The sequence below is a fragment of the Jaculus jaculus genome, chromosome 1 (assembly GCF_020740685.1).
Source record: "Jaculus jaculus isolate mJacJac1 chromosome 1, mJacJac1.mat.Y.cur, whole genome shotgun sequence".
Classification (NCBI taxonomy): Eukaryota; Metazoa; Chordata; class Mammalia; order Rodentia; family Dipodidae; genus Jaculus; species Jaculus jaculus.
The window spans coordinates 341620561-341648279 of record NC_059102.1 but is presented as its reverse complement, the minus strand read 5'-3'; the positions used below and the strand labels follow the sequence as shown (position 1 = coordinate 341648279).

The window sequence follows — 27719 nt, the reverse complement described above, 5'->3', positions numbered from 1 at the left end:
ATTGATTAATTAACTTGTGGAGTAGATTAGGAGATTCCATTTAAAAATCTTTAAAGGAATAAAACAAAAATATTTTTAAATTAACTAGAAATTCAGAAGTTGAGAGATTTTATTGCTGTCTTCAGTATCTCTGAAACTATACATAACCTCATATGTAAAAAAAAAAAACAAACTAGAAAAATATTCCTCACTATTTCTTTTTTGTAAGCTGGGCATGATGTTGTACACCTTTAATATTTTATCTTTATTTATTTATTTATTTGACAGACAAAGAGGGAGAGGGAGAAAGAGAATGGGTGCAACAGGGCTTCCAGCCACTGCAAATGAACTCCAGACATGTGTGCCCCCTTGTGCATCTGGCTTATTTGGGTTCTGGGGAGTCAAACCTAGGTCCTTAGGCTTCACAGGCAAGCATCTTAACTTAAGAAAAGGTCAGATAATGATTCTCATTTCATTGTAACTCCCACCCCCTTGCGAATTATCCAGTATACCACTGAGTCAATGTTTTAGAAGGAAGTAAAAATAGCTTCATAATCATATCCAAATACATAATACATATACAAATACATAATAGTATATTTACAAGGAAAGGAGACTCCTGTGCTCACATCTTCTGGAGAAGAGGATCAAGAGACTTATTTTAAATGAAGCCAGGCATGGTGGCTCGTGCCTTTAATCCCAGCACTTGAGAGGTAGGAGGATTGCTATGAGTTCAAGGCCACTCTGAGACTACAGAATGAATTCCAGGTCAGCCAAAGCTAGAGAAAGACCCTATCTCAAAAAAAAAAAAAAATTGTGGTTTGTTGTTATTTGGGGGTTTATTTACTGTTTTTAAAACCAGGGTCTTGAAATGTAACCCAAGCTGACTCCAAGCGTTTCTTCTGCCTCAGCCTTCCAAGTGCTGAGGTTTTAGGTATGTGCTACCATGCCAGATTTAAAATACATGCACTGTGGAATTTACGTTTGGTTTTATGCCTGATATGAGTCAACAAGCTCTATCCAATAGAAGAAAAACAATCAACCAAATCAGCAATATGAGAAAAATGAAAACTGAACAATGCAACTAGATAAACTCCAAAAAATCTTTCTTCAATCCCTAAACAGAAATTCTCATAAAAATCAAACAAAGTCGGATCCACCAGGGTGGTGCATGCCTACAGTGCCAGCACTTGGGAGACTGAGCCCGGAGGATCAAGAGAAGGAGGCAAGGTAGGGAGACGTCGAGAGACAATGATGGTGAATCTCAATTGTCAGCGAGATCGAGAACAACCGAGGAGATGAATCTCCGGGCACGTCTCTGAATTTCTAGGTTAGCTTTACTGAGACGCGAAGAACCGCCCCAACTACGGGAGGCACTACTCTATGCGAGAGGGTCTTGGACTGAATGAGAAGGAGAAAGCTGAGCTGGAAAGACTGCCTAGGAATACAGGTGTTTTGCCCACAAAGCCTGAAGATGCAGGATGGATTCCCTAGCATACATGTAAGCCAGATGCACAAGGTGGCACATGCATCTGGAGTTTCTTTGTTGCAATGGGTTCAGGTCGTGGCACACCCATATTTTCTCTTTCTCTCTCTAATAAAAATAAATTTTAAAATGGAGAAAGCAAGCTGTCATCAGCAGTCATCTCTCTGCTTCCTTACAGCAGACAGGATGTGACCAGCTGCTTTACACTCCTGCTGCTGTGATGTCCCCATCAGGATGGCCACATTCCCTCACACTGTAAACCTTTCCTCCCTTAAACTTGTCTCTTGCCAGGTATTTTGTCCCAGCAACAAGGACAGGAACTAATAGAGAGACACTATCTCAAAAACAAACAAAAAAAAAAAAACACTCTGAATTTTCTCTGACAGAAAAAGTAGTTCACAATAAAACTCATTATAACCCATAGAAAACAAAAGCCTGTTGGGTAAAGGCCTACCTTTCCCAAAGAACCTAAGTGCTCACACTGTTATTTCAAAACAGAAGCAGAATGTATTTACCTTTCTTTCTAATTTCCATGGCTGAAAGAGTCTGAGCTTTTCCACCAAGTTCTGATAATACTTTTGTTTCAATGGGCAACCCGTGACAATCCCAGCCAGGCACAAAATGTACTTTGGAACCTCTCATCATATGGAATCGATTGGCTATGTCTTTCAGGATCTGCAAGGAAGAAAGGACAACCATCATCCACATATAAAACACGTGGTCCACAGTTCAACTCTTTTAAATATAATACCACTTTTAAACATACAGCCCAACTTAAAAGGGTTTTTATAAAATAACCTTTTAAATATTAAAAAACTATTAAAATATTTAAAATAATTTATGCTGTACACAAAGAAATTTTGTGTGTGTGTGTGTATACACACATATATATGGATTTTTAATGATAAGCATTATACCCAAAATTAATGCCTCATTTTTAAAGTTGGAATATGGGAGAAAAACCAACCCATACTATTTTTACAGGAGTACTTTTGACCTCCTAAAATACCAGAATGCAAATAGGTCAATTAGAAACTTTCATTACCCTTATTAACACAATACTGAATTGCTTATATTCAGCTAACAAATAAAGAAGTTGCAGAACTGACAATGTGCTCAGCTCAGACATTAACCAAACCCTTAATCCAGTGACAGGCCTCATCAGTAGGTACAGCTCTACATCTGACTCCTTGTCTTAGTTGATCTTAGATACATGAGGTCAGGAAGCTTTTTAAAAGTGTAGTAGTCCCAGACAGGCCTAGTGGCACAGGCCTGCAATCTAAACCACAAGTTCAAAACCTGCCTGGGCAACAGAGTAAGCTCAAGGCCAGCCTGGGCAGCTTAGTGATACCCTTCTCAAACTGAAACATACAACAGAAGGCTGGGGATATACAGATCACAGTAGAGCACTTGTCTAGCATGCACAATGTCTTAGGTTAAATCCCCGGTTCTGAAGAAAAGAAAGAAAGAAAGAGGGAGAGAGAGAGGGAGGGAGGAAAGAAGAAAGAAAGAGGGGGAGAAAGAGAGAGAAAGAAAACAAGTATGAAGCCGGGTGTGGTGGCTCACGCCTTTAATCCCAGCACTTGGGAGGCAGAGGTAGGAGGATCGCCATGAGTTCAAGGCCACCCTGAGACTACAGAGTTAATTCCAGGTCAGCCTGGACCAGAGTGAGACCCTACCTTGAAAAACCAAAAAAAAAAAAGAAAGAAAGAAAGAAAACAAGTATGCATATTACCACTGTAGAACAGAGGTTCAAAGCCAAGGACAGATTACTCCAGGTTCAATATCCTTCTTCCCAAGAGGAAAGAGAGCTCTGATACTAACCCAGAAATCCAGAAAATCATATCTCCTTCCCACCTATCTGCAGTAGAAAAGGTACCACACATTCCTCCTGCTCCTTCCACCTTCAAAACTCCACTTTTTAAACTTCTGACCAAACAACTGGAGGAGCCTTGTGATCCATACAGAAAATCTGGCTGTTACATATACCTAAGGATGTATGCTTTGGGTTTATTATTTACATCAATATATAAATAACCTTCTCATTCCTACTGAACACTGTTTATTATCTGTCCTTTCCTTGTGACCATAAATCAGAGATCCCATCTATCCTGTCCACTGGTGAGTCCCCAACAATATATATATATATTCTAGGTTCTGATGCCTTACATAGTAGCACTAATCAAATGCATCTTCTAGTTGAAGTCTACATTAAGATAAGCTGTAAGTATAAAATAAATACCAGTTTCCAAATACTTATTACAAAAAGAAATGAAAGCTAAAGTTTTTCTACCAACTAAATGTTGAGATAATTTAAATGTGTTTGAGTTAAATATAACATTAAAATTTGCTTCACTTATTTTTTGTGGCTTCTAGAAAATTAAGTTATCTAGGTTAATCACATTTCTGGCTTACATTATATCTAATGAGGTAGTGCTGCTCTCAAGCACCAGTCACATCACATCAATCACCTGAGCTAAAAATTAAGAGTACTTAATAAGGGGCCAGAGAAATGGCTTAGTGGTTGAGGCACTTGCCTAAAAAACCAAAGGACCCAGGTTCAATCCCCCCAGGATCCAAGTAAAACCAGATGTACAAAGTGGTATATGTATCTGGAATTCATTTGCAGTGGCTAGAGGCCCTGGTGATCCATTCTCTCACTCTATCTGCCTCTTTCTCTCTCAAATAAACATAATTTTTTTTCTCTTTTGGTTTTTTGAGGTAAGGTCTCACTTTAGCTCAGGCTGACCTGGAATTCTCTACGTAGTCTCAGAGTGGCCTTGAACTCACAGTGATCCTCCTACCTCTGGCCCCTGAGTGCTGGGATTAAAGCATGCCTGGCAAATAAATATACACTAGCATACCAGACCCTTCGCCAACTTTGCAGTGTCAAACATCCTCCTCCCCAAGAGTCAGTCTACTCTTTTATTTCCTCAAGTAACAGATCATAAAAGCAAATGTACTCAATTTTCATTTTTGACTATTTTTTCCTATGATTTTTAAGGGCATTTCAATACTTGGTTTTTGTTGTTGTTGTTGTTTTGGTCAAACAGGGTCTCACTGTGGCCCAGGATGTCCTAGAACTCCCCTGTAACCAGGCTAGCCCTGAGCTCACAACGATCTTCCAACCTCAGCCTCCCAAGTGCTGAAATTATAGACGCGAGCTATCATTCCCAGCTTCACGCTTTTTAAAAAATTTTTTTCTAAGTTTTCAGTTTTTGTTGAGACAGTTTCTTGCTATAAAGCCTAGGCTGGACTTGAATTTGCAATTTTTCTGCCTCAGCTTCCCAAGGGCTGAAATTACAGGCATGTACAACCACAGCTGGCTACTTTTAAGAGTCATTTCTCTCTTTTATTCCTTTCATTTTGATACCTCAATCTTTATGTGTTTCCTTGGTTGATGGGCAGAGATTTGATGCTTACAATGTGTACCAAAAAAATGTTCCAGGAACCTAGGAGACAGCATTAAACAGGAAAGAAAAAAAATCTTTTTCCAATGGAAGAAGACAAAATTATATTACTACAACCATTTTCTATAAAGAAAACAGCAGGTTAAAGGACTAGAAGATGACATTTTAGGAACTGGGGTGGAAGACAGGAAACTGGCTAAGATGTCATTTGAATAGAACCTGAAGAAACAGGGAGTCATTTATATGCTACCGGGTTTGGTTTTGGTGTGGTCATTGTTTCTTGAGACTAGATCTCCAAATTATGTAGACCAGGCTGAACTCAAACCTGCAATCCTCCTTCCTCAGTTCCCCAAGTATAAACTGGTCTTAAAACTTGTTTACCCTTACTCAGTAGAATGTGCACACCTTTCGTGTTGGTATATAAAGTTCAAGCTCACCTCTCTCATGGTTATACAGTACTTCACTACCAAGATTTATTTGGGCTATTTAAGGCAAGCAATAATATTCCTGTTGGATGAGCCCAAGTCAAGCCACTCAAGTCTGGGACAGTCTAATAAGTGACACAGGGCTGGTGATAAAGCCTAGAATTAAGCATTTGCCCAACATGCTAACGTGTTCCATTCTTCGCACTAAAGGAAGAAAAGGTGGGTTTTTTGTTTGTTTGTTTTTATTTATTTATTTGAAAGCAACAGAGAAAGAGGCAGATAGAGAGAATGGTCGCGCCAGGGCCTCCAGCCACAGCAAACAATCTCCAGACATGTGAGCCCCCTTGTGCATCTGGCTAACGTGGGTCCTGGAATATCAAGTCTCAAAACGGGGTCCTTAGGTTTCACTGGCAAGCGCTTAGCTGCTAATCCATCTCTCCAGCCCAGAAAAAAAAAAAAAATGTTTTACTCTACAGAAAAACATCTTAGACCTAAGCATTCTGCGATACCCTTGTTTTCAGTCTGTTTTAATTTATTTTTAAGCACAGAGAGAGACAGACACAGAGAAAGAGAGAGAGAGAGAGAGACAGCCGGGCGTGGTGGCGCACGCCTTTAATCCCAGCACTCGGGAGGCAGAGGTAGGAGGATCACCGTGAGTTCGAGGCCACCCTGAGACTACAGAGTTAATTCCAGGTCAGCCTGGGCTAGAGTGAGACCCTACCTCGAAAAACCAAAAAAAAAAAAAAAAGAGAGAGAGACAGAGAGACAGGAGAAAGAAAGAAAAGAGAGACTGGGCATGCCAGGGCCTCTAGCCACTGCAAACCAACTCCAGACACATGTGCCACTTTGTGCACCTGGCTTTCTATGAGAATTGGGGAATCAAATGTGAGTCATTAGGTTTTGCAGGCAAGCACCTTAACTGCTGAGCCATCTCTCCAGCCCCTAGGTTTTTGTTTTTTTTTTAAAATCATTTGAGAGAAAGAGGGAGAATGGGTGTGCCAGGACCTCTAGCCATGGTAAATAAACTCCAGCCAGCTGCACGTGCCACCTCGTGCATCTGGCTTACATGAGTCCTCGGGAATTGAACCTGGGTTCTTTGGCTTTGCAGGCAAACACCTTAAGCACTAAGCCATCTCTCCAGCCCTGTGGTTTTTTAAGACAGGACCTTGCTATGTTTCTAAGGTTGGTCTTCAAATCCAGTGTTCATATGACTTTCTAACCTCAGCCACCATGTGCTGGGACAAGTACATGCTCAGCTTTGTTATTTTATTTGATTCAAATACCAAGGAAATTCCTTCACATGCTAACATCATTAATTACTCACAGGATTAAAGTAATTTTAATTTTCTTTTCTCAATCTTCCTTTACTTTCAAAAGCCATCTGTATTTACAAGTAGGAAAAAAGTTAACTTTTCAAGTTTCAGAATAGAACTTGGGCTATGAACATAAATATACCAACCACCAAACTAGGTTTAAAAAAATGTCCAAGGGCTGGAGAGATGGCTTAGTGGTTAAGTGCTTGCCTGTGAAGCCTATGGACCCCGATTCAAGGCTTGATTCCCCATGACCCACGTAAGCCAGATGCACAAGGTGGTGCATGCATCTGGAGTTCGTTTGCAGTGGCTGGAGGTCCTGGTGCACCCATTCTCTATCTATCTGCCTCTTTCTCTGTCTGTTTCTCTCTCTCAAATAAATAAATAAAAATAAATAAAAAAAAATTTAATTCCAAAACCATTACAGATAAATCAAAATGAAATTTTAGTAAAGTTTCAAGTAACCCATAGAAAGACTAGAAAAAGTAAGGTGGGTGTGGTGGTGCATGCCTTTAGTCCCAGCACTTGGGAGGCTGACTTAGGATCACCATGAGTTTGAGGCCACCCCGAGAATACATAGTGAATTCCAGGTCAGCCTGGGCTGGAGCAAGTCCCTACCTCGAAAAACCAAATAAAGAAAAAGAAAAACTAGAAAAAGTAGACTGAGAAACAAAAGTAACAAAACAGGAAAAAAAAAAAAAAAAAGGTGTGATGGTTAAGTCCTGCTGTCCACTGGATTAGGCGTCAAGAGACACACCTCTCCTCTATGGTGGAGATGTGAGGGTGTTTCCAGGAAGGATTAACTAAGGAAGGAAGTCCTTCCTCTAAAGTGCACAGTCCTTCCCTCTAGTAGTGGAGTATCAGAACAAAGCTCCCAGACAACACAGGCTCCTTTTGCTCTGGCTGCCTGAACTACTTGCTGGTGAGTACTTTATATACCTGCCCGCCCTAGCTACTCATGCATACAGGCATCTACCCTGTTTCAACTATTCTTCACGGACACTGGAACGAGTTTCATATATATATTCACCAGTACCACCACCAGTCAGATTTAATGAACAATGTAGAGCACAACAGCCAGTGAAAGCAAAACTGTATATTCAAATATTAATGAAGGAAAGAACATAGTAAATGAAGCCATCAGGAGAACAACAAGGAGCTGGGGGTGTAACTCAGTTGACAGAGTGTTTGTCTAGCATGCACAAAGCCCTGGCTCTAATTTCCAGCACCACATAAACGGGGCATGGGGGCACACATCAGTAATCCCAGCACTTGGAAGGCAGAAGCAGAAGGATCAACAGTTTGTCAAGCTGGGCATGGTGACGCAAGCCTTTAGTCCCAGCACTCAGGAGGCAGAGGTAGGAGGATCACCATGAGTTCGAGGCCAGCCTGAGACTACATAGTGAATTCCAGATCAGCCTGGACTAGAGTGAAACCCTACCTCAAAAAAAAATAAAAAAACTTTAAGGTCATGGGCTGGAGAGATGGCTTTGCAGTTGAGGTGCTTGCCTGCAAAGCCAAAGGATCCAGGTTCAATTCCCCAGGACCCATGTAAGCCAAATGCACGAAGTAGCACATGCACCTGGAGTTCATTTGCAGTGACTAGAAGCCTTGGCATGCCCATTCTTTCCCTGTCTCTCTTTGTCTCTTCTCTCTATATCTCTCAAATAAATAAAAAAGACTTTAAGGTCAAACTTCTGAGTTTGAGGGCAGCCTGGGATGGCAACCCTGTCTCAAAAGAATTTAGTAATGAAAAACAACAAACTGAAAGGGAACTCCAGGAGTGTTAGTTCTTATGCAATATTAAGGTTATTTGTTGCTAATAAGCTATAGAGTGGGGTCCTGAGTTCCATCTACACAGACACACCCAAAAACTAAAAGCTGGAAATGTAGCTCGGTAGTAGAGTACCTGCCTAATAGACATAGGCCTTGGGTTTGATCCTTAGCACCCCAGTAAATCAATAAATTAGTTTAGTTGGTTGTGCCAATGTAGATTTGCATAATTATCATGCAGGCAGAATCTGTACTTTTTTTTATTTATTTGAGAGTGACAGACAGAGAGAGAAAGGAGGGGGGAGAGAGAGGGGGGGGGAGGGAGGGAGGGAGGGAGAATATGGGCGTGCCAGGGCTTCCAGCCATTGCAAACGAACTCCAGATGCGTGCGCCCCCATGCGCATCTGGCTAACATGGATCCTGGGGAATGAAGCCTTGAACTGGGGTCCTTAGGCTTCACAGGCAAGGGCTTAACCGCTAAACCATCTCTCCAGCCCAGAATCTGTACTTTTATACAGAGTACTTACAGAAACCTTTCAACTCCCATACCTAAATTGTAATTACCTTATTTAAAGCATGTCCAATATGAGGGTCACCGTTTGCATAAGGAGGGCCGTCATGAAGACAAAACTCTGTCTTTGCTTTCCTTTCTCTTTGCCAGGAATAAAGTTCTGAGAATCCACATTTCTGTTTAAAAAGAACAATGTTTAAGTATCATATAAATACACACTGTGTAATCTTACCAATACTTGCTTATGTCTCATCCCATTCCAATCTATTCAACTCTGAAATACTAATGATGAAATTTCTGAAATGCATGCATGAATATTCTCAAATCTTCGAGGTTTTCTCCCCATTCCAGATTGTCTAAAGTTTATGTGGTAAAGAGGGTTAAGTCTCTCAGCACTCCCCATGACTTCAATCCAGCTCTGCTCACACACACACACACACACACACACACACACACACAGAGTCATATCTTATTGTTGCCATTCTCTGGCCCCAACACTCGCCATTCTGTAAATCTGGAAAGATACACAGCAGTACCACACCCGTCCTCTCCCTTGGCTGAATGGCACTGCCCAAATTATTCAAGGATGTTTCATCTTTAAAAAAAAAAAAAAAAAAAAAGGGCTGGAGCGATGGCTTAGTGGTTAAACGCTTGCCTGTAAAGCCTAAGGACCCCGTTCAAGGCTCGATTCCCCAGGACCCACGTTAGCCAGATGCACAAGGGGGCACATGCGTCTGGAGTTCGTTTGCAGTGGCTGGAGGCCCTGGCGCGTCCATTCTCTATCTGCCTCTTTCTTTCTCTTTCTCTCTCCCACCCTCTCTCTGTCACTCTCAAATAAATAAAGATAAAAAAAAATTAAAATTAAGTAAATAAAAAAAACAAAAACTAAGCCATCTTACAGGGTAGGCATGAAGATTAAAATGGAAAGTATCTGGAACTGTCATGCTTCTTGATATAAATTGCTTTTTATGAGCTTGCATGGCTGGGATGGGGGTGTAGCCCAGTAGTGAATGCTTGCCTAGCAGGTTTGAAATCTTGGATTTGATGCCCTATAACAAAAAGAGAAAACTAAATCTCCAAAATAGAGTTTTGACCTTGAATTTCAGTATTTGTCCAAAGACTATTGAGGCTAGGCATATTTAGTTCACCCATATTCCCGGCGATCAGGGATATTTTAAACGCTCTAAAAGCAGTGATTCTCCGCCGTTACTTAATTCAGTCTAATACAGGCGACAGAGGCGCAGTCTACACAGGGGACTTAGAAGTACCCCTAGTCTGTCCTTCAAACTTCCAACCAAGGAAGCAAACATCCGACTACGTTTTAAGTTCCCGTCACTCCTTACAGTTGAGTTTTCAATTGCATGAGCACATGTTGGTTGACTTGCTGACACGTCCCTAGGTGTGTGTGCAAAGTCGGCGTGTGGGTGCTAAAGACGGGCCATGGCCTGCACAGCAGCGCGTCGCTGCAGGCGCCTCCCGGGCAGGACTCGGGGGCGTTCCCGCCGCCTCGCCGGGGTCCCCCGCCCGCGGCGCCCGGGTACCTGCTGGATCTCCAGCTCCGTGTCGGGCTGCTGGCGGCCCAGCAGCTTCATGGGGAAGCTGGTCTGCGGCAGCAGCACCGAGTCCCGGTATTTGCTGCTCTTCGGGCTGCTCTGCTGCTCACTGGCCCCGGAGACGGGGCGCACCGGGAGCCGCCTCGCCGTCCAGAGCCACCCCAGGCGATCGGCAGGGCGGGGCGGCCTCCACAAGCTCCGGGCAGCGGCCACAGCCGCCGCCCCGCGCCCGCGAGGCCGCAGCCCCCGAAGCATGGCGGGCTCCCCGGGCGGACCTCTGGGCGCGGGGGTCCCTGGCTGCTGCCCGGCCTCTAAACGGAGGGACCCCCGAAACCCTGGACTTGCTGTGGGGGACTGCGCACGCGCCCGCCCCGGCCGGAAGAGGCGGGGAAGCGGAGGGTGTGCGACCTTCCGGGTCGGCGAGGGCCGAGAGGCCGCCTCGCGCCGTGCGTGGCCGGCCCCCCGCGGCGCGCTCTGGAGCCGCCGTGCACTTCCGGCGTCACCGCGGCGTGCAACCCGCCAAACGTCCGTGCGAGCCGGCGGGGCGCGCCTGCGAGCGCTCCAGCCGACCGTGGAGCTGGAAGGACCGCCGAGCGACAGCCGGTCTCAAAACCAGTAATGGGGGCTGGGGAGGTGGCTTAGCGGTTAAGCGCTGGCCTGTGGAGCCTGAGGACCCAGCTTCATCCCCCAGGACCCACGAAAAGCCAGATGCACAAGGTGGCGCCTGTGTCTGGAGCTCTTTTGCGATGGCTGGAGGCCCTCCCGGGTGCGCCCCGTTCTCTCCCCCACCCCTTTCTCTGTGTCTCAAAGAAAAGTAAGTAAAATCTAAAAATAGTAATAGGGATGGAGCGGTGGCTGGTCAAAGCGCTTGCTTGCACAGCCTCACGACCGCGGTTCGATTCCTCAGTACGCAAGTAAAGCCAGCTGCACTAAATGGGGCTTGTGTCTGGAGTGTGCAGTGGCACGAGAGTTCGCCTACCCATACTTATTCTGTTTCTCCTTATGAAAGGCCCAAGAATTCAGAAGCCCAGAAATACTATCACGCTCCAAAGGGAGCTTAAGCGGGCCCCTGCATACCTCAAACTCCAGGCTTTACTCTCTGTTGGAAGCAAGTCAAGAATCCCTCTTCTCATTATATCAGAGCCCGTTGTTAATATAAAACTAGGTAAAAAGGGCATGAGATAGCCCTCAAGAATGGGAAATGAGTAATAAAGTGAACCACTTATTTGGTTTCTGTAAATAGCCTGCACCGTAAGCCTTAGTATCCCACAACATAAGCTGTAGCAGCCTGCCTCAGACCACCAAGGTCATAGGAGACTGATACCACACTCTGCTACCCCCACCCAAGGACCTGCGCAAATGCTGACCACCAAGGTCATAGGAGACTGGTCCACGAGGGGCTTGAACAAATTAAACTAATTGGCTTAGAAACTATGGAGTGGCACAAACTGACTGGCTCGCACCCTACAGGCTCCTGATGTTAAAAAAATAATTGGTCTAATGCACAGGCTTTGTTAGAAACCCTATAAAAACTGTCCCATTCCTGCATTCGGGGCTCTGCAGTCCTCTACCCCTGCGTGGTGTATGACTGTGGGCCCCAGCGTGCTTGGAATAAAAATCCTCTTGCTGTTTGCATCAAGACCGTTTCTCGTGAGTGATTTGGGGTGTCGCCATTTCCGGGCAGAGCGTGGGGTCCTCGTTCTGGGGGTCTTACACTTACAAACGAATAAAATATATGTATTTTAAATAATAAACTGAAGCCGGCCGTGGTGGTGCATGCCTTTAATCCCAGCACTCAGGAGGCAGAAGTAGAAGGATTGCCGTGAGTTCCAGGCCACCCTGAGACTCCATAGTGAATTCCAGGTCAGTCCCGGCCAGAGTGAACCCTACCTTAAAAAACCAAAAAATAATAATAATAAATAATAATAATAAACTGTACAGGGCAGCGCCGACACTTTGATCTCATCACTCAGGAGGCCGAGGTAGGAGGATCACTATGAATTCAAGGCCAGCCCGAGAGTACATAGTAAATTCCAGGTCAGACCCTACCTCAAATACATATGTATATATATATGTACATATATGCATACACATATGTATGTATATGTATGTGTATATATATGTGTATATATATGTAGCTGGACGTGGTGGCACATGCCTTTAGCTCCCAACACTTGGGAGACTGAAGTAGGAGGATCGCTTTGAGTTAAGAGCCAGCCTGAGATTACATAGTGAATTCCACGTCAGCCTGGCCTACAGCCAGACCCTACCTTGGAAATAAGAAGAAAAAAAGAGGGGCTGGAGAGATGGCTTACAGGTTAAGGCGCTTGCCTGCCTGCTAATCCTAAAGACTCAGGTTTCATTCTCCAGGTCCCATGTTAGCCAGATGCACATCGTGGCGCATGCATCCGAAGTTTGTTTGCAGTGGCTAGAGGCCCTGGAGCACCCATTCTCTGTCTCTGATATTTTTTTTAAAGTTAAAAAAAAGAGGTAATGATAACCCTAATAATAAAAAATATTTTGCTTCTGATTACTAAATTTTGAGATTGGCAAGGAAACACACAGAACCATGCCCTCGTGAAATAATTTCCCAAGAACTTGTAGGTTGGAAGGGTGGGGGTTGTGTGACGGAGCGGCGGCGCCCGTGGGTGAATCCCAGCACTCGGAGGAGGAAGGAAGATGACGGGTTCGAGGGCAGCCTGAGCTACAGAGAACCTGACTCGGTAACAACAGCAACAGAAATGATCCTTTAGGGGGGTCCAGAACTGCACCCCGCGGCTGCGGACTTCCTGCGGGCGGCCGGGCGGGGCGGGGCGGGCGGCGCAGTGCGCGTGCGCGTGCGCCGAGCCTCGCGCATGCGCAGTGCCGGGCCAGCCTTGTCCTCGGTCTGCTTTTGACCCGCCGACCTCGCGAAAGCCCGGCGGCGGCGCGGACGCGGCGGGGGACCTGTGCTCGCAGCGGCGTTTCGGTGTCGGCCCCTGGAGTGTCGTTCCAGATCTAGTGACTGTAAGTTCTTCCCGGCCGCGTCAGGACAGAGCCTCGGGCAGACCTCCAACCCTTTGCGCAGACTGGAGGAGACTCAAGGGACGTGAGCCTTGAACAAAAGCTTGAGGCAAATGACCGCGGCTGTCCGAGTGCGGCCCCACGGCCAGTCTTCGGGGCTCCACATTTGACTGGCTCGTCTCTCGGCTTTTCTTTTCACACCTCCAGGTCTTTTTGCTGCACGGCGAAACTAGCCTTCAGTTGTTATCTATAGTAAAGCCATACTTAGAAACTCTTAAGAAATCAAAGTTCGGTATCATAGCAGATGTTCTTCCTGTTGTCGTTTCTACAGAGTTGCAGCCCGGCGTGATTCGTTTGAGTGTCCCTAAAATAAAATAGTTCTATCAGAAGACGTTTACATTTTACTTTTTACTAAAGGCTCTTAGGACCCTCCGAAGAGATTTCACCCTCTGTATGCTTAGGAAAGGTGCCCAGGGCCGCAAGTCCCTCAGACTCTGGGCACACTGGACAAACTCATATATGCCAGTCTTAAACAATCATTTCTCATTGTTTTGTCTGTGTTTCTTTCATGGTCTGTAAAGTTGAGAACTGCATAGATTTATTTAGTGACCAGTGGCCAATACTTTTCTTTTTCCAAGACTCATCTGTTAACTGTGCTTGGATCACTTTTTACTGGATTATTCATCTTTTACAAGTTGCTATGTAAGAACCCTTTACCAGATAGCTCCTTTACTTAGTACAGGTTTTCTCTATGTGAAGTATGCATTTACTTTCTCTACAGCTTTCTGTCATGTAGACATTTTCATTTTTAGGTAAATTTATAAATACATTATTCTTTTGTCTTAAAGGCTTTTACAAACTTATAAATTATTCTCACACTGTTATAGTTTCATTCTTTTAATTAAAAAAACACTAATTGACTTGGAATATAGATAGGTAGGTAGGTAGATAGATTATTGATTTGTTGTTGTTTTTCAAGACAGACTGTAGCCCAGGCTGACCTGGAATGCACTATGTCTTTTCACAGTGACCTCAAACTCACTATATTCCTCCTACCTCTGCCTACCAAATGCTGGGATCAAAGGCATGCACCACCATGACAGACCCAGATAGATTTTTGAAACAGGTTTACACTATGTAGCCCAGACTGGCCTCAAACTGAACATTCTGCCTCAATTTCATGAGTGCTGGCGTTATAGGAGTGTACCTCCACACAGGGTTACTTGGACTTTTCTTTTGTGGGGGGTCAAGGCAAGGTCTCACTGTAGCTCAGGCTGACCTGGAATTCACTATGTAGTCTCACGGTGGCCTCAAACCCATGGTATTCCTCCTTCCTCTGCCTCCCGAGTGTTGGGATTAAAGGCGTGCACCACCACTCCTGGCACTTGGACATATTTTAATATGAAGGATACAAAAAAAAGAAAAAAAAACCCGTTTTTTCAGTGTGTGTATGTTCATGTGTGTGATTGCAGATACATGTGTCCCACAGTGCATGTGTGGTGGTCACAGGATAACTTCTGGAGTTGGTCTTCACCTTCCACTTGGTTTGAGGCTGGTGTATTCCTTTCCAAGCTAGCTGGCCCACGAGCTTTGAGGAAATGCTCTTGTCTTTGCCTCCCTTCTCACTGTGGGCATGCTGGGATGACAGATACTGCCACAGGGTTCAGCTTTGACACAGGTTCTGGGGGTCCACACACAGGTTCTCACGCTTATCCACTGAGCCATCTCCCCAGCCCCTAACTAACTTTTTTTTTTTTCAAGGTCTAGCAATTGTCCCACCATTTGTGCACAATTGAGTTTCATCTCTTTCTTTCCCTTTGTATTTTTGGGGGGAGGATGTTGCTACATATGCTAGGCTGACCTCCGCTCCTGATCATCCTGCCTCAAAGTGCTAGGGAGTTAATTCTGGAATTGGGTGGGTGGCTCTGTGTGTGTGTGTGTGTGTGTGTGTGTGTGTGTGTGTGTGTGTGTGTGTAGACAGGGTCTTCTCAACAGGTAGGTTGCCCAGTCTGGCCTGAAACTCTCTCAGTCCTCTTGCCCAGCCTCCTGAGTGCTGGGATTACAGGTTGCAAAAACCTATCGATTAATTGTTCAAAATCTGCTCTCTCATTCTTACATATTTATCTATCTCGATGCCTTGAACTTTAGTATCACCTGGTCAAGTTTCACAGGTAAATCATTTCACTATTTTTTTTTCTAGGTAAGGTCTCACTCTAGCCCAGGCTGACCTGGAATTCACTATGTGGTCTCAGGGTGGCCTCAAACTCATGGCAATCCTCCTACTTCTGCTTCCCGAGTGCTGGGATTAAAGGTGTGTGTTGCCACACCCAGTTCATTTTACTATTTTGATTGGGAACACACATCAGTCATTTTTAGATCCTAATCCTCACATGCTTATCATCTTTGTATGAATTAAAGAAATTTCCTCAAGGCTATGAGAAGAAACCTCTGTTTCTTCCTTTCTCTTTCTTTCTTTCTCCTGTTTGTCTTATTTTACCTTGAGCTACATAGCCATGCTAGCCTGGTACATAGTCCAGGCCAGCTCAAACTTGTTGAACTTGCAGCAATCCTCCTGCCTCAGCCTCATGACTATTGGGATTACAGGTGTATACCACCACACCCAACTTGTATTATTTTTCATTCTCCAGAACTAGCCTGGTTGGGAGTTGCAAATATTGCTCAGATGAATGGAATTTAGGTTGATTGCCTTGTTATACAACCTTTATCTTATTTATTCCTAGAAAGTCCAAATGTTGTTAAAAAAAAAGAACCTGTTCTGTGATAATTGGTGTCGCATATTATTATTATAGTGTATTATATTTAGTATATTATGTTAAAACGTTCTTGAGGTCAGACTACCCTTTGCATAAGTTAACTTTACTTCTTCACTTTTACAAAATACCTGACAGAAGCATTTAAGGGAAGAGAGGTTTATTTTGGCTCACAGTTTAAGGGGACACAGTCCATCCTGATGGGGCAGGCCTGACAGCTGAGAGATACAGTCATCGTGATGGGCCAACCTGACAGCTGAGGGATACAGTCATTGTGATGGGCAGGCCTGACAGCTGAGAGATACAGTCATTGTGATGGACTGACCTGACAGCTGAGGGATACAGTCATCGCGATGGGCAGGCCTGACAGCTGAGGGATACAGTCATCCTGATGGGCAGGCCTGGCAGCTGAGGCTCCGCTTGTCTGTGACATGACAGTGGCAGCTTGCAGTGTGGTTTCTTGCATATTGGCAGATCAGGAACCAGAGAGCTTAAGCAGGAAGCACGGCTGGCCTATACCTCTTCAAGACTCATTCCTCAACAACATACCCCCAAGTTAGGCTCTACTCTCCCTAAAGGTACCCACCCTCACAAAACACCAGCAGCAGTTGAGGATCAAGTGTTCAAACACATGGGTCTGTGGGGTACATACAAACCATAAGACCCTTCCAAAAAATTCAAGAATTTGTTGCCCTTAGCCCACCTCTGTGTTCCTGCTGGATAGCCAGAAATAAGATCATTTGAGTGTGTTTACCCAGCATTATTTGATTCTTATCTTCAGGGTCAAGTGCTGTCTGTGTGTTACTTATTTAATAATTACCAAAACCTAAACTGATAGGTGCTATGATTTCCACTTAAGCACAGAGAATTTAGGTGGCTTTCTTTTTTTGTTGTTGTTTTTGTTTTTCAGGGTAGGGTCTCACTCTAGCCCAGGCTGACCTGGAACTCACTACGTAGTCTTAGGGTAGCCTCGAACTCAGGGCAATCCTCCCACCTCTGCCTCCCAAGTGCTGGGAATAAAGGCGTGCGCCACCACACCCGGCTTTAGGTGGTTTTTCTTGAAGTCACACAGCAAATGAGTACCAGAGCCCTCAACCACATGTTACTTTTAACAGATTTTACAAAGACATGTTCACAGGAAGTAGTGTTTTTGGACCCAGGAAATGTAAGACTTGTAGAGAAGGAAGTATAATGGATGTAATTTGAGCTGCTTTAAGGAAGTTAACTTGGCTATGGCTGATTTGGCTTTGTTCTTTGTCCTCCTGTAACTTCAACCCGGCACCTAGGAGGCTGAGGCAGGAAGATCTCCATGAGTTTGAAGCCCGTGTGGGGCTACAAACTGACTTCCAGGTCAGCCTGGGCTAAGATGAGGACCTATGTCAAAAACAAAGCAAGCCAGGTATGGTGGTGCCCGCCTTTAATGCCAGCACTGGGGAGGTGCAGGTAGGAGGATTGCCGTGAGTTCGAGGCCACCCTGAGACTACATAGTGAATTCCAGGTCAGCCTGGGCCAGAGTGAGACCCTACCTCAAAAAACCAAAACAACATAAGGAACAGGACTCTCTTTGGTAGGCTTTGTGTTTATTTTTCTTGTTTTTTATTTCTTTTTGAGCCACCACACCTGGCTTACTTTGTGTTTTGATAATATGGTTAACAACATCTCCTTTACACCAAGATCTAAAATTGTATGCATGCATTAAAAAATATGCAAAAGGGCTGGAGAGATGCCTTATTGGTTAAGACTTTGTCTGCAAAGCCAAAGGACCCAGGACTCACAAGGTGCCATATGCATCTGGAGTTCATTTACAGCAACTGAAGTCCCTGGTGCACCCATCATTCTCTTTCTCAAATAAAATAAATAAATATATAAAAATTTGAAAATATGCAAAAAACAGCTAGGGCTTGGAAACAAATATTTCATTATTAACTTATAAGTCTGTATCTCAGTAGGAACAAAAGGCAGAACCATTTCCTTATTTGCCAACTAAAAGTGACTTGTGGAATCTTGGTGAAGCAGCATTCTTCTCTACATGAAACCTCATTCTTCTGTCTTTATCTCATAAACCAGCATTCTCCTTAAACTGTACTTTGTGAACATAGAATATGTTTTGTAAGGCAGGCAGTACTTACACTGAGCCTGGAAGGTTTTCACTGGAAGAAGAAAATACTGTGTACTTGGCAAACCTAAGAGGAAATGGTTTAGTCATACCTGAAACCTGATAAGGCTCAAATGATTGCTTCATTGGCTCAAAGGTAAGTGAGAGCTATGAAAAGTCAAAACAATACCATATAGTGAGAGAAAATGATCCCTATCACCAAAGAAGTCTTATATAACTTGGGAACTAGATGGGCATTCCAACAAATTAACATAACCTCGGTGGTTAAGGCATTAGATAGGCTTAGGGATATAACTGAGTGGGAGGGGAAAAAACAGGAAAATACCTATCAGGGCCTGGGTTCCATCCTCAGCACAGAAAAGAATGTGTGTGCATGTAAAATTGCCCAGAGACTTCTTTTCCAGTGCAGAGTAAGCCAGATATACGGCTGTTCAGAGATAGAAAGGGAATGATGGTAAGGCCAGTGAGATGTTAGTACTATTGTTTTTATTTGTGGTGTTCCTGAAGTAGTAATGGTCATAACTGCTTCATTCCATGTGTAGTATGTAATAAGTCAGGAAATAGTCTGGCTACAGCATAGGGAAAACAAATACTACATGGACACCCATTTGATTTTAAGCCTAACCCCAGCAGCTGTGGGTCACAGTATGGTTTTCGTTACTGTACGCCAGCTTCAGAACACTCTGGTGGTGGTTTGGTTCAGCTGTCTACCATAAACTTAGTGTTCTGAGTGCTAGTCTCCTCAGCTGATGGCAGTTGGAAATGAACGCCTCCTGGAGTCAGTGTTTTGTTGGAGGCAGGCTTATGGGTGTTATAGCCAGTGTCCCCTTGCCAGCTTTTGGCACACTCCCTGTTATTGTCCATCTTATGTGGGCTTAAGCCATCGTTTTCCCCTGCCATCATGGAGCTTCCTCTCAAGCCTATAAGCCAAAATAAACCCTTTTTTCCCCAAAAGCTGCACTTGGTTGGGTGATTTCTGTCAGCAATGGAAACTGACTGCAATAGTAATGTTGGTACTGTGGAGTGGGATTGCTGCTGGACACTTGACTGTGTGGCTTTGGCATTTTGGAGCTGATTTTCTAGAGGAATGTGGAAGGTTTTGAAACCTTGACCTCAGAGATGCCTTGCAGTGCTATAAGTACACCTTGATGACTATTCTGGTCAGAGTTGAAAGACCTGAAGGCAGTAAGAACTATGGACTGTGAGGTTTGGTTTATGAAAGTGAGAAAGACCTTTGCTTAGACTGGGCTTGAATCAATTTGTGTGAGAAGATTGCTGTTAGGCCTGTGTCCTGAGAAGTTGTGCAGGGTTGCTTTGCGTAGAAACTGACTGGTGTGTGCAAAGGGTTATGGCACAGAAAGAAATGTTTAGGCCGAAACTTCTGCCTGTTCAGCTGTAATTAAGAGATTACAACCATTGAGATTGGGCCAGCTGACCTGCACTGGGGCAACAGGAAGAATATAGACTCTTGAAGGGGCCTGAGTGCTCAAGGAGTGTCTTGTTCTTCAAAGTCTGCTTTATTCCCCCCGGATTAACAAATTGGCACCCTACCTGGTACTGTGGAGTATAAGAAATGCAGGAAAGAGAGGGTCATTGAGCTTGCAACACGGTCTTGTGTTTTGGGAATGGCCATGGGCAGTGTGAAGCAGGTTTGATGGATGCCTGCATGGAGCCATCATGAGGATGAACCATAGGTTGCAGTGGAGACCCAATGGAGATGCCAGGACCATGAGATGGCTTCTAAGGAAAGTTGCTGGCCCTGATGAAGTTTTCCAGGACTGTAAGTAGCCTAGCTGGAATGGTGGAATTGGAACTCCAGAGACTTGTTGCTGCTTAGAATTATCGACTACATAGTTAATTCTAGGTCAGCCTGGACCAGAGTGAGACCCTACCTTGAAAAACCAAAAAAAAAAAAAAAAAAAAAAAAGAACTTGGAGATTTGATACTGGCTAGAGTGGCTAGAGTTGTTGAACCTACAAAGTTTGATGTTTGCCCTGTTATTTTTTTTTAACTTTTTAAAATATTTTTATTTATTTATTTATTTGAGAGAAAAAGAAGGAGAAAGAGAGAAAGAGAATGGGTGTGCCAGGGCCTCCAGCCACTGCAAATGAACTCCGGACACGTGTACCCCCTTGTGCATCTGGCTAACATGGGTCCTGGGGAATCAAACCTGGGTCCTTTGGCTTTGCAGGCAAATGCCTTAACTGCTAAGCCATCCCTCCAGCCCTGTCCTGGTTGTTTTAAATCTTGTATTGGTTGAATATTTCTGTGCTATGCCAGTGCCATCTTTTGAAGTATGAATGTTTATTCTGTGGATTATTTAGATGTATGCACATCATTAGGATTAGTAAAAAAAAATGTGGGGACTTTGAAAGTTCGACTGAATGAATTGTATTTTCTATTGTGTACGATTATCAGTTTATGGGGCAAAGGGTAGAATGTGGTGGTTTGATTCAGAGGTGTCTCCCGTAAACTTAGGCATTCTGAATGCTACTCTCCCCAGCTGATGGCAGTTGGAAATTAATGCTTCCTGGAGACAGTGGATTTTTGAGGATGCAATTATGGGTGTTATAGCCAGTGTCCCCTTGCCAATATTTGGCACACTCTCCTATTGCTATTGTCCATCTGATGTTGGCCAGGGGGTGATGTCCACCCTCTGCTCATGCCATAATTTTCCCCTGCCATCATGGAGCTTCCCCTTGAGCCTATAAGCCAAAATAAACCCTTCTTTCCCCAAGCTGCCCTTGCTCAGGTGATTTCTGCCAGCAATGCAAACCTGACTGCAACACTTGCTTACTATCTCATTTCTGCTCTTAATCCCTGTATATAGAACAAATATGACAGAAGAGGATGTGAAAGGATTTAAAAGCAAACAAAGTCAACTGTTCATTCAGAACTGGGTGATAGAACCATGGTGCTGAATCAAGGCTTATAGTGTCCTTTATCTATTCTTGCATATAAGGGTGAAAATGTGCAATGAAGTAATGTTGGCCAATTTAATTTAGAGGTGGGAAAGCTTTGTTGGCTTGGTTTGGGGTCATCATCTTTCTTTCTGGAATTAGATCTTGTTATTTAGCAGCGTTGGCCTAGGACTTCCGGAACAGCCCAGGCTGCTGCCTCCAATTTGGGATCCCCCTGCCTCAGCTTCCTGGGTGCTGGATTATAGGTCTGGCCCACCATACCTTGCTTTTTTTTTTTTTTTTTTTTTTTCTGTTCTGTTCAACCCAAGGCCTTCTGTCTGTGACATAAGTGCTCTCCCATTGGCTTCACCATCTCCAGCCCAAGTTTTTGTCCCAGGCCAGCTCCTCATAAACACTCTAATGAGGAGATAGAGTGCGGCTGGCTGTTAGGAAATGTGGAGGGCTGACTTGTAGGAGGAAAGGGAAGAGAGTGGGGGAGAAGAGGTTGGGCTGGGATGTAGTATCAGCCAACACCTCAGCTGAGCCCACTAGGAGAGCCTGTCAGAGCCCAGTTGACATGGGGAGTGGCCTTTAAATCTGCCAAGCATAGAGGCACATACTTGTACTGTCAAGTCTCAGGACACTGAGACATAAGGATTGCTAGTGTGAGGACACACAGTGAGTGTGAGGCCGGCCTGGGCTACGTAGCAAGACTAACAAGTAAATAAATAAACCCTTCCTGAGCAGGGGAGATGGCTCAGGGGTTCCAGGCTGGCAAAGCCTGCCAGCACGGGCTCAGTTCCCCTGTGCCCACGAAAAGCCAGATACACAAAGTGGTACATGCATCTGGAATTCCTTTGTAGCAGCAAGAGGCCCTGGCATACCCATTTTTATTTTCTCTCTCTTTATTTCCCTCTCTCTCAAATAAATAATAAAACTTTGAAAGGAAAAAAGAAATCCTTCCTGATAAGTTTGGGGGAAAGTGACTCTTGCCAACAGATAATTTCCCAAAGAAAGAAAACCTTTAGGAGCAACCTTCAGGGATGTATGCCCTTCAGCCCAGAAGGGGCCCACGGTGGAGTTTCCCAGCATCCAGAACAGCCACTAAAACTGCAGGTTTTGACTTGGATTTTCTAGGAAGAACACACTTGATCCTAAAGGCCAGTTTGTCCATTTGCCATAGCTGAGGACATCTCTGACCCACGGTGCTTGTTTGAATGGTGGGTCTCCATCCCCGCTTGTTCCGAGGTGTGTCCTGTTTACTTGGCCACTGCTGAGGACAGAGGTCAATGAAAGAGAGTAAATTTTATTCAGTCTCTAAAGAATGTACATTGATTCTTTTAGAAGATAATTATGATCACATGCTTGCTCGCTCTCGCCCTCTGCTAGGGACTGGCACAGGGCCTTGCTCATGCTAGACTGCTAGGCAAGCGTTCTACCGCTGGGCTCCCAGTTCCTCAGACCCTCTTTAATCGCCCCATACATTCGCTCAAGTCCCTTTTCCCATCCATCCAGCTCTGTCTTGGCACTTAACAACTTAGGTTACATTATTTTGCTCACAACCCACCAACATCTCAGCTCCTCGCAGGTGGATGTCACATCTTATACTTGGGAGCCCCTGAAACTTCCTTCACGACCTCTGCACGTCACAAACCCAGCACACATCACACACCCCACACACAAAACTTTCTCACATATGGAGTTTGTGCCTCTGGGCTTGAAATACCCAGAGGAACACTGACAACAGAGAGAAAGAATGGTGAAAGATTTGTTAAGGTAGCTGGGAATGGAATAGATTGTTTTTTACAGGTATTTTCTAGTACATAGTTGTGCTGGGTGTGGTGACACACGCTGTTAACCCCAGCACTCGGGAGGCCGAGGTGGGAGTTATTAAGATCCTGCTTAGTTAATTGAGGCTGTCCTACGCATTCAATAAATATGTATCAAACTGAATTCAAGTAAATAAAATTAGTAATGATCTTTGTTTCTTTGGGGGTTTTTGTTTTGGTTTGGTTTTGGTTTTTGAGGTAGGATCTCACTCTAGCCCAGGCTGACCTGGAATTACTTATGTTGTCTCAGGCTGGCCTTGAACCACAAAGATTCTGGGATCTCTGTGATTGCCACCACACCTGGGCTTGTTTTATTTTTTAAAATTTGTTTATTTATTTGAGAGAGAGAGAGAGAGAATGGGAACATCAAGGCCTCCAGCCACTGCAAACAAACTTTAGATACATGTGCCACCTTTTGCATCTGGCTTGCATGGCTAGAGAATCAAGCTTTGAACTGGGGTCCTTAGGCTTCACAGGCAAGCACTCAACCACTAAGCCATCTCTCCAGCCCATTTTCTTTTGTTTTTAAATGAAGTTTTTAAAACTATTTTTATTTATTTGCAAGCAGAGAAAGATAGACGAGAGACACAGAGAATGAGCGTGCCAGGGCTTCAAGCCACTGCAGACGCATGAGCCACTTTGTATATCTGGCTTTATATGGGTACTGAGGAATCTAACTCAAGTTGCTAGGCTTTGCAGGCAAGTGTCTTAACTGATGAGCCATCTCTCCAGCCCTGTTTTGTTTTTTGAGTCAAAGTTTCACTCTAGTACAGGCTGACCTGGAACCCAATTCTCCTACTGCAACCTCCTGAGTGCTAGGAGCAAAGGTGTGTGCCAACACACCTGGCTTTTTTTTTAATGTTTCAGATACTTTAAAATTTATGTTTATTCATTAAGAGTGTGTGTGTGTGTGTATGCATCAGGGCCCCTTACCACTTATGTGAGCATTGGAAGCGTGCACCACTTTGTATGCCTGGCTTATGTGAATGGCTTGGGAAGGGAACTTGGGCAGTCGGGCTTTGCAACCAAGTGACCTTAACCACTGAGCCATCTTTCCAGTCTCCAGCAATTGGTCATTAAAGTAACAAAATATTTTCTGGCTTTTCTTTCAGGGCTTACCATGGCTTCCAGTCACACCGTGCTGATGCGGTTGGTGGCCTCTGCATATTCCATTGCTCAGAAGGCAGGGGCGATCGTCAGGCGTGTCATTGCCGAGGGAGACCTGGGCATCGTGCAGAAGGTACTGTACCGCAAGTCAGCTCTTATTTCCGAGGGTCTTTTTATTTATCCACACAGCAGTGGAAGGATGTCATAGTTTTTACAGCTAAAATGGCTGAGACTAGAAAATCTGTAATGCCAGTGGGCTCCATGCCCGCTTGGAGATGACTCAGAGACTTCATTCACAATCTTCATTTGTGTGGCTTTGCCACTGGCTGATGTCTGTCCCCAGGACCAAACTACCAAACGTAGAGTCTTCTAGTACATGCAAAATCATTCTGTCTTTAGGACGTTTCACATGTTTGTTAATACCTGCCATTTAAATGAGAAATTTAAATTCCTTATTCACAGCAGTAACAGCCATAAGGGGTAGCACAAACACACGCATACGCCACACATACATCACACACACATACACACACACCAAAATAAATAAAAATTTTAAATACTTAAAAAAGAAAGAGGGACAAAGTGGGGGGGGCAGGGAGGGTATTACCATGGGATATTTTTTTATAATCATGGAAAATGTTAATAAAAATTTTTAAAAAAAAAAGAAAGAGGGACAAATTAGATTGTCACCCAAGGTATCCAAAATTATGAGGCTAGTACTTTGTTGACACAAAGAGCAGAAGTGTTTCTCTTAAAGGAAAAGAGCTGAGATGCCGCATGTGTTTGAATGAGTGGCTGTCGGCATGGCAGTGTTTGTCTCTACAGTAATGGCCGCCGAACTGTGATTGATTGGAAGCCAGTCTTCAAGCCGAACTACTTACTTAAGTGGACTCATTTAACAAATATATATAAAATATCTTTGTAGCTTGTTCCCCCCCCCCCCCCAGGCAGCATCTAAGTCTAGCCCAGGCTAACCTGAACTCTGTAGCCCAGATTGGCCTCAAACTCACAGTGATCCTCCGACCTCAGTATCCCAAGTGCTGAGAGTAAAAGCATGAGCCATCACACCCAGCTTTCATTTCACAGATATTGATGGAACATTTCCTTTGTGTCAGGCACAATCCATTGAAGAATAAAGCTCCTTTGTGAAGTTTACATTTCAGCAAAATAATACTTTACCTTGAAATATCCAGCGACTTTAGAGTAGGATAAAAGGGAAGATTTTATCTCATTCCTTATCTCATTGTTAACTATTATAAGAACTCTGCTTTTTAGATAATATAATGTGTCAGTTATCTAGTCGGTCTTACATAATTTCAACATAATAACACTCTTAAGGTGGGGAGCAGGGCATGGTGGTGCATGCCTTTAATCCCAGCACTTGGTAAGAAAATCTCCAAGAGTTCGAGGCCACCCTGACACTAAATAATGAATTTCAGGACAGCCTGAGCTAAAGTGAAACCCTACCTCAAAAAATGGGCTATGGAGTTAAGTAGAGCATTCTCAAAGGAAGAAATATGAATGGCATATAAGCATCTAAAAAAATGTTCTCTTTTTTTTTTGTTGTTGTTTTTTTGTTTTGTTTTTCGAGGTAGGGTCTCACACTAGCCTAGGCTGACCTGGAATTCACTATGTAGTCTCAGGGTGGCCTTGAACTCACAGCGATCCTCCTACCTCTGCCTCCCGAGTGCTGGGATTAAAGGCGTGCGCCACCATGCCCTGCTAAAAAAATGTTCTATATTACTAGTCATCAGGGAAATGCAGATTAAAACTACATTGAGATTCCATCTCACTGTGGTCAGATTGGCCACCATCATGAAAACAAATGATCATAAATGCTGGCGGGGATGTGGAAAAAGAGGAACCCTTCTACACTGCTGGTGGGAATGCAATCTGGTCCAGCCATTGTGGAAAACATTGTGGAGTTTCCTAAAACAGCTAAAGATTGATCTACCATATGACCCAGCTATAGCACTCCTAGGCATATATCCAAAGGACTCATCTCATTTCCTTAGAAGTACGTGCTCAACCATGTTTATTGCTGCTCAATTTATAATAGCTGGGAAATGGAACCAGCCTAGATGTCCCTCAACTGATGAGTGGATAATGAAGATGTGGCACATTTATACAATGGAGTTCTACTCAGCAGTAAAGAAAAATGAAGTTATGAAATTTGCAGAAAAATGGATGGACCTGGAAAGTATTATACTAAATGAGGTAACCCATGCCCAGAAAGCCAAGCTCCACATGTTCTCTCTCATATGTGGATCCTAGCTACAGATGATTGGGCTTCTGCGTGAGAAGGAAAATACTTGGTAGCAGAGGCCAGTAAGTTAAAAAGGAGACATAAATGGAAGAGAAAGGAAGGGAGGAGGGTACTTAATAGGTTGATATTGTATATATGTAAGTACAATGATTGTAATGGGGAGGTAATATGATGGAGAATGGAATTTCAAAGGGGAAAGTGTGGGGGATGGGGAGGGAGGGAATTACCATGGGATTTTTTTTATAATCATGGAAAATGTTAATAAAAATTTAAAAAGAAATAAATTCAATAAAAAATAAGATAAAATTTTTTTAAAAAATCCTCTCAAAGTAACAGAGGAGATTGTGGTATGATTTGCAAAATCTTCTACTATCTTTCACTAGTATGACTGCCAAAAACTGGGATGGAGTTGAGTAACATGGTTGAATGGTATATTAAGTTTAACTGCAGCCCATTTTCATAATTTTTTTATTTTAGAAATATGATTTCTTAAGCTGGATGTGGCGGCTTTTGCCTATAATCTCAGCACTTGGGAAGTGTAGGCAGGAGAATTTTAAATTCAAGGCCAGCTTCAGCTGCATGAGATCCTGTTTTAACTCACTCCACTCCTCCCCCACCACCAAAAAAAGTCAAAATTCTTTCTAATGCACTAATATGTAACCTTTGGGACCTCTCAAGGGGGAGGTTACAGAATGAATTATGTAAGAAACACTTTGCAAGCATTAATGATATAATGTTTAACTTTGCTCTGGGAAAGTGTAATTTTCCTGTCTCTCTCTCTCTTTTTTTTTTTTCTTGATTGTTTTTGTTTTTGGAACACAGTTTCACTATGTAGGTGGCCTTGAACTCACGATGGTAGAGTATAGTTCCAAGCCATGTGGAGAACATAGTGTTGAACTTGGCAGGAATCCTGCAGCCTCTTCCTCGGTGTGCTGGAGTTATAGGTGTGTTCTAGCATGCCAGTCATTTCCTGTCCCATAACCTGTGTGAACCAAAAGTTGAAATCTAGAGGCCTTATGAAATAATTACTGAAATGAAGAAAAAAGCATCCTAAATAATGTAAAAGCCCTTTCTAAGCTTTAACCGTTATCGGGTTGGGGTTGTAGCTCAGTGGCACAGCACTGGCCTAGCACGTGCAAGGCCCTTGGTCTGACCGCCAGCAACACACACGAACACACACTTCTCACATTTATTTATGTAGACAGAGTCTCACGCTGTGGCCAAAGCTGGCATCAAACCCATGTCAACCCTCCTGCCTCAGCCTCCTTAGTGCTGGA

General features: G+C 43.9%; 2 protein-coding genes across 4 annotated transcripts in view; one reads left to right on the top strand and one right to left on the bottom strand.

The window, feature by feature from the left end:
- Positions 1-10757, bottom strand: part of Iars2 (isoleucyl-tRNA synthetase 2, mitochondrial) — a 66244-nt gene extending 55487 nt beyond the window's left edge. The window contains exons 1-3 of the mRNA XM_004670106.2: positions 10439-10757; positions 8951-9073; positions 1981-2140 (exon numbers count right to left, since the gene is read on the bottom strand). Of these exons, the coding sequence (XP_004670163.1) occupies positions 1981-2140; positions 8951-9073; positions 10439-10705 (550 nt within the window). The 5' untranslated portion in view covers positions 10706-10757. The remainder of the gene's footprint in view (positions 1-1980; positions 2141-8950; positions 9074-10438) is intronic.
- Positions 10758-11245: 488 nt separating this feature from the next.
- The window catches only part of Bpnt1 (3'(2'), 5'-bisphosphate nucleotidase 1), a 33711-nt gene continuing 17237 nt past the window's right edge, over positions 11246-27719 (top strand). For 2 of the 3 annotated variants that reach the window (XM_004670107.2, XM_045141483.1), the window contains exons 1-2: positions 13320-13456; positions 24182-24309. In XM_004670107.2, the coding sequence (XP_004670164.1) occupies positions 24190-24309 (120 nt within the window). In that variant the 5' untranslated portion in view covers positions 13320-13456; positions 24182-24189. Of the gene's footprint in view, positions 11265-13319; positions 13457-24181; positions 24310-27719 lie in introns of those variants that run through there. The other variant, XM_045141484.1, reaches the window with a different exon arrangement.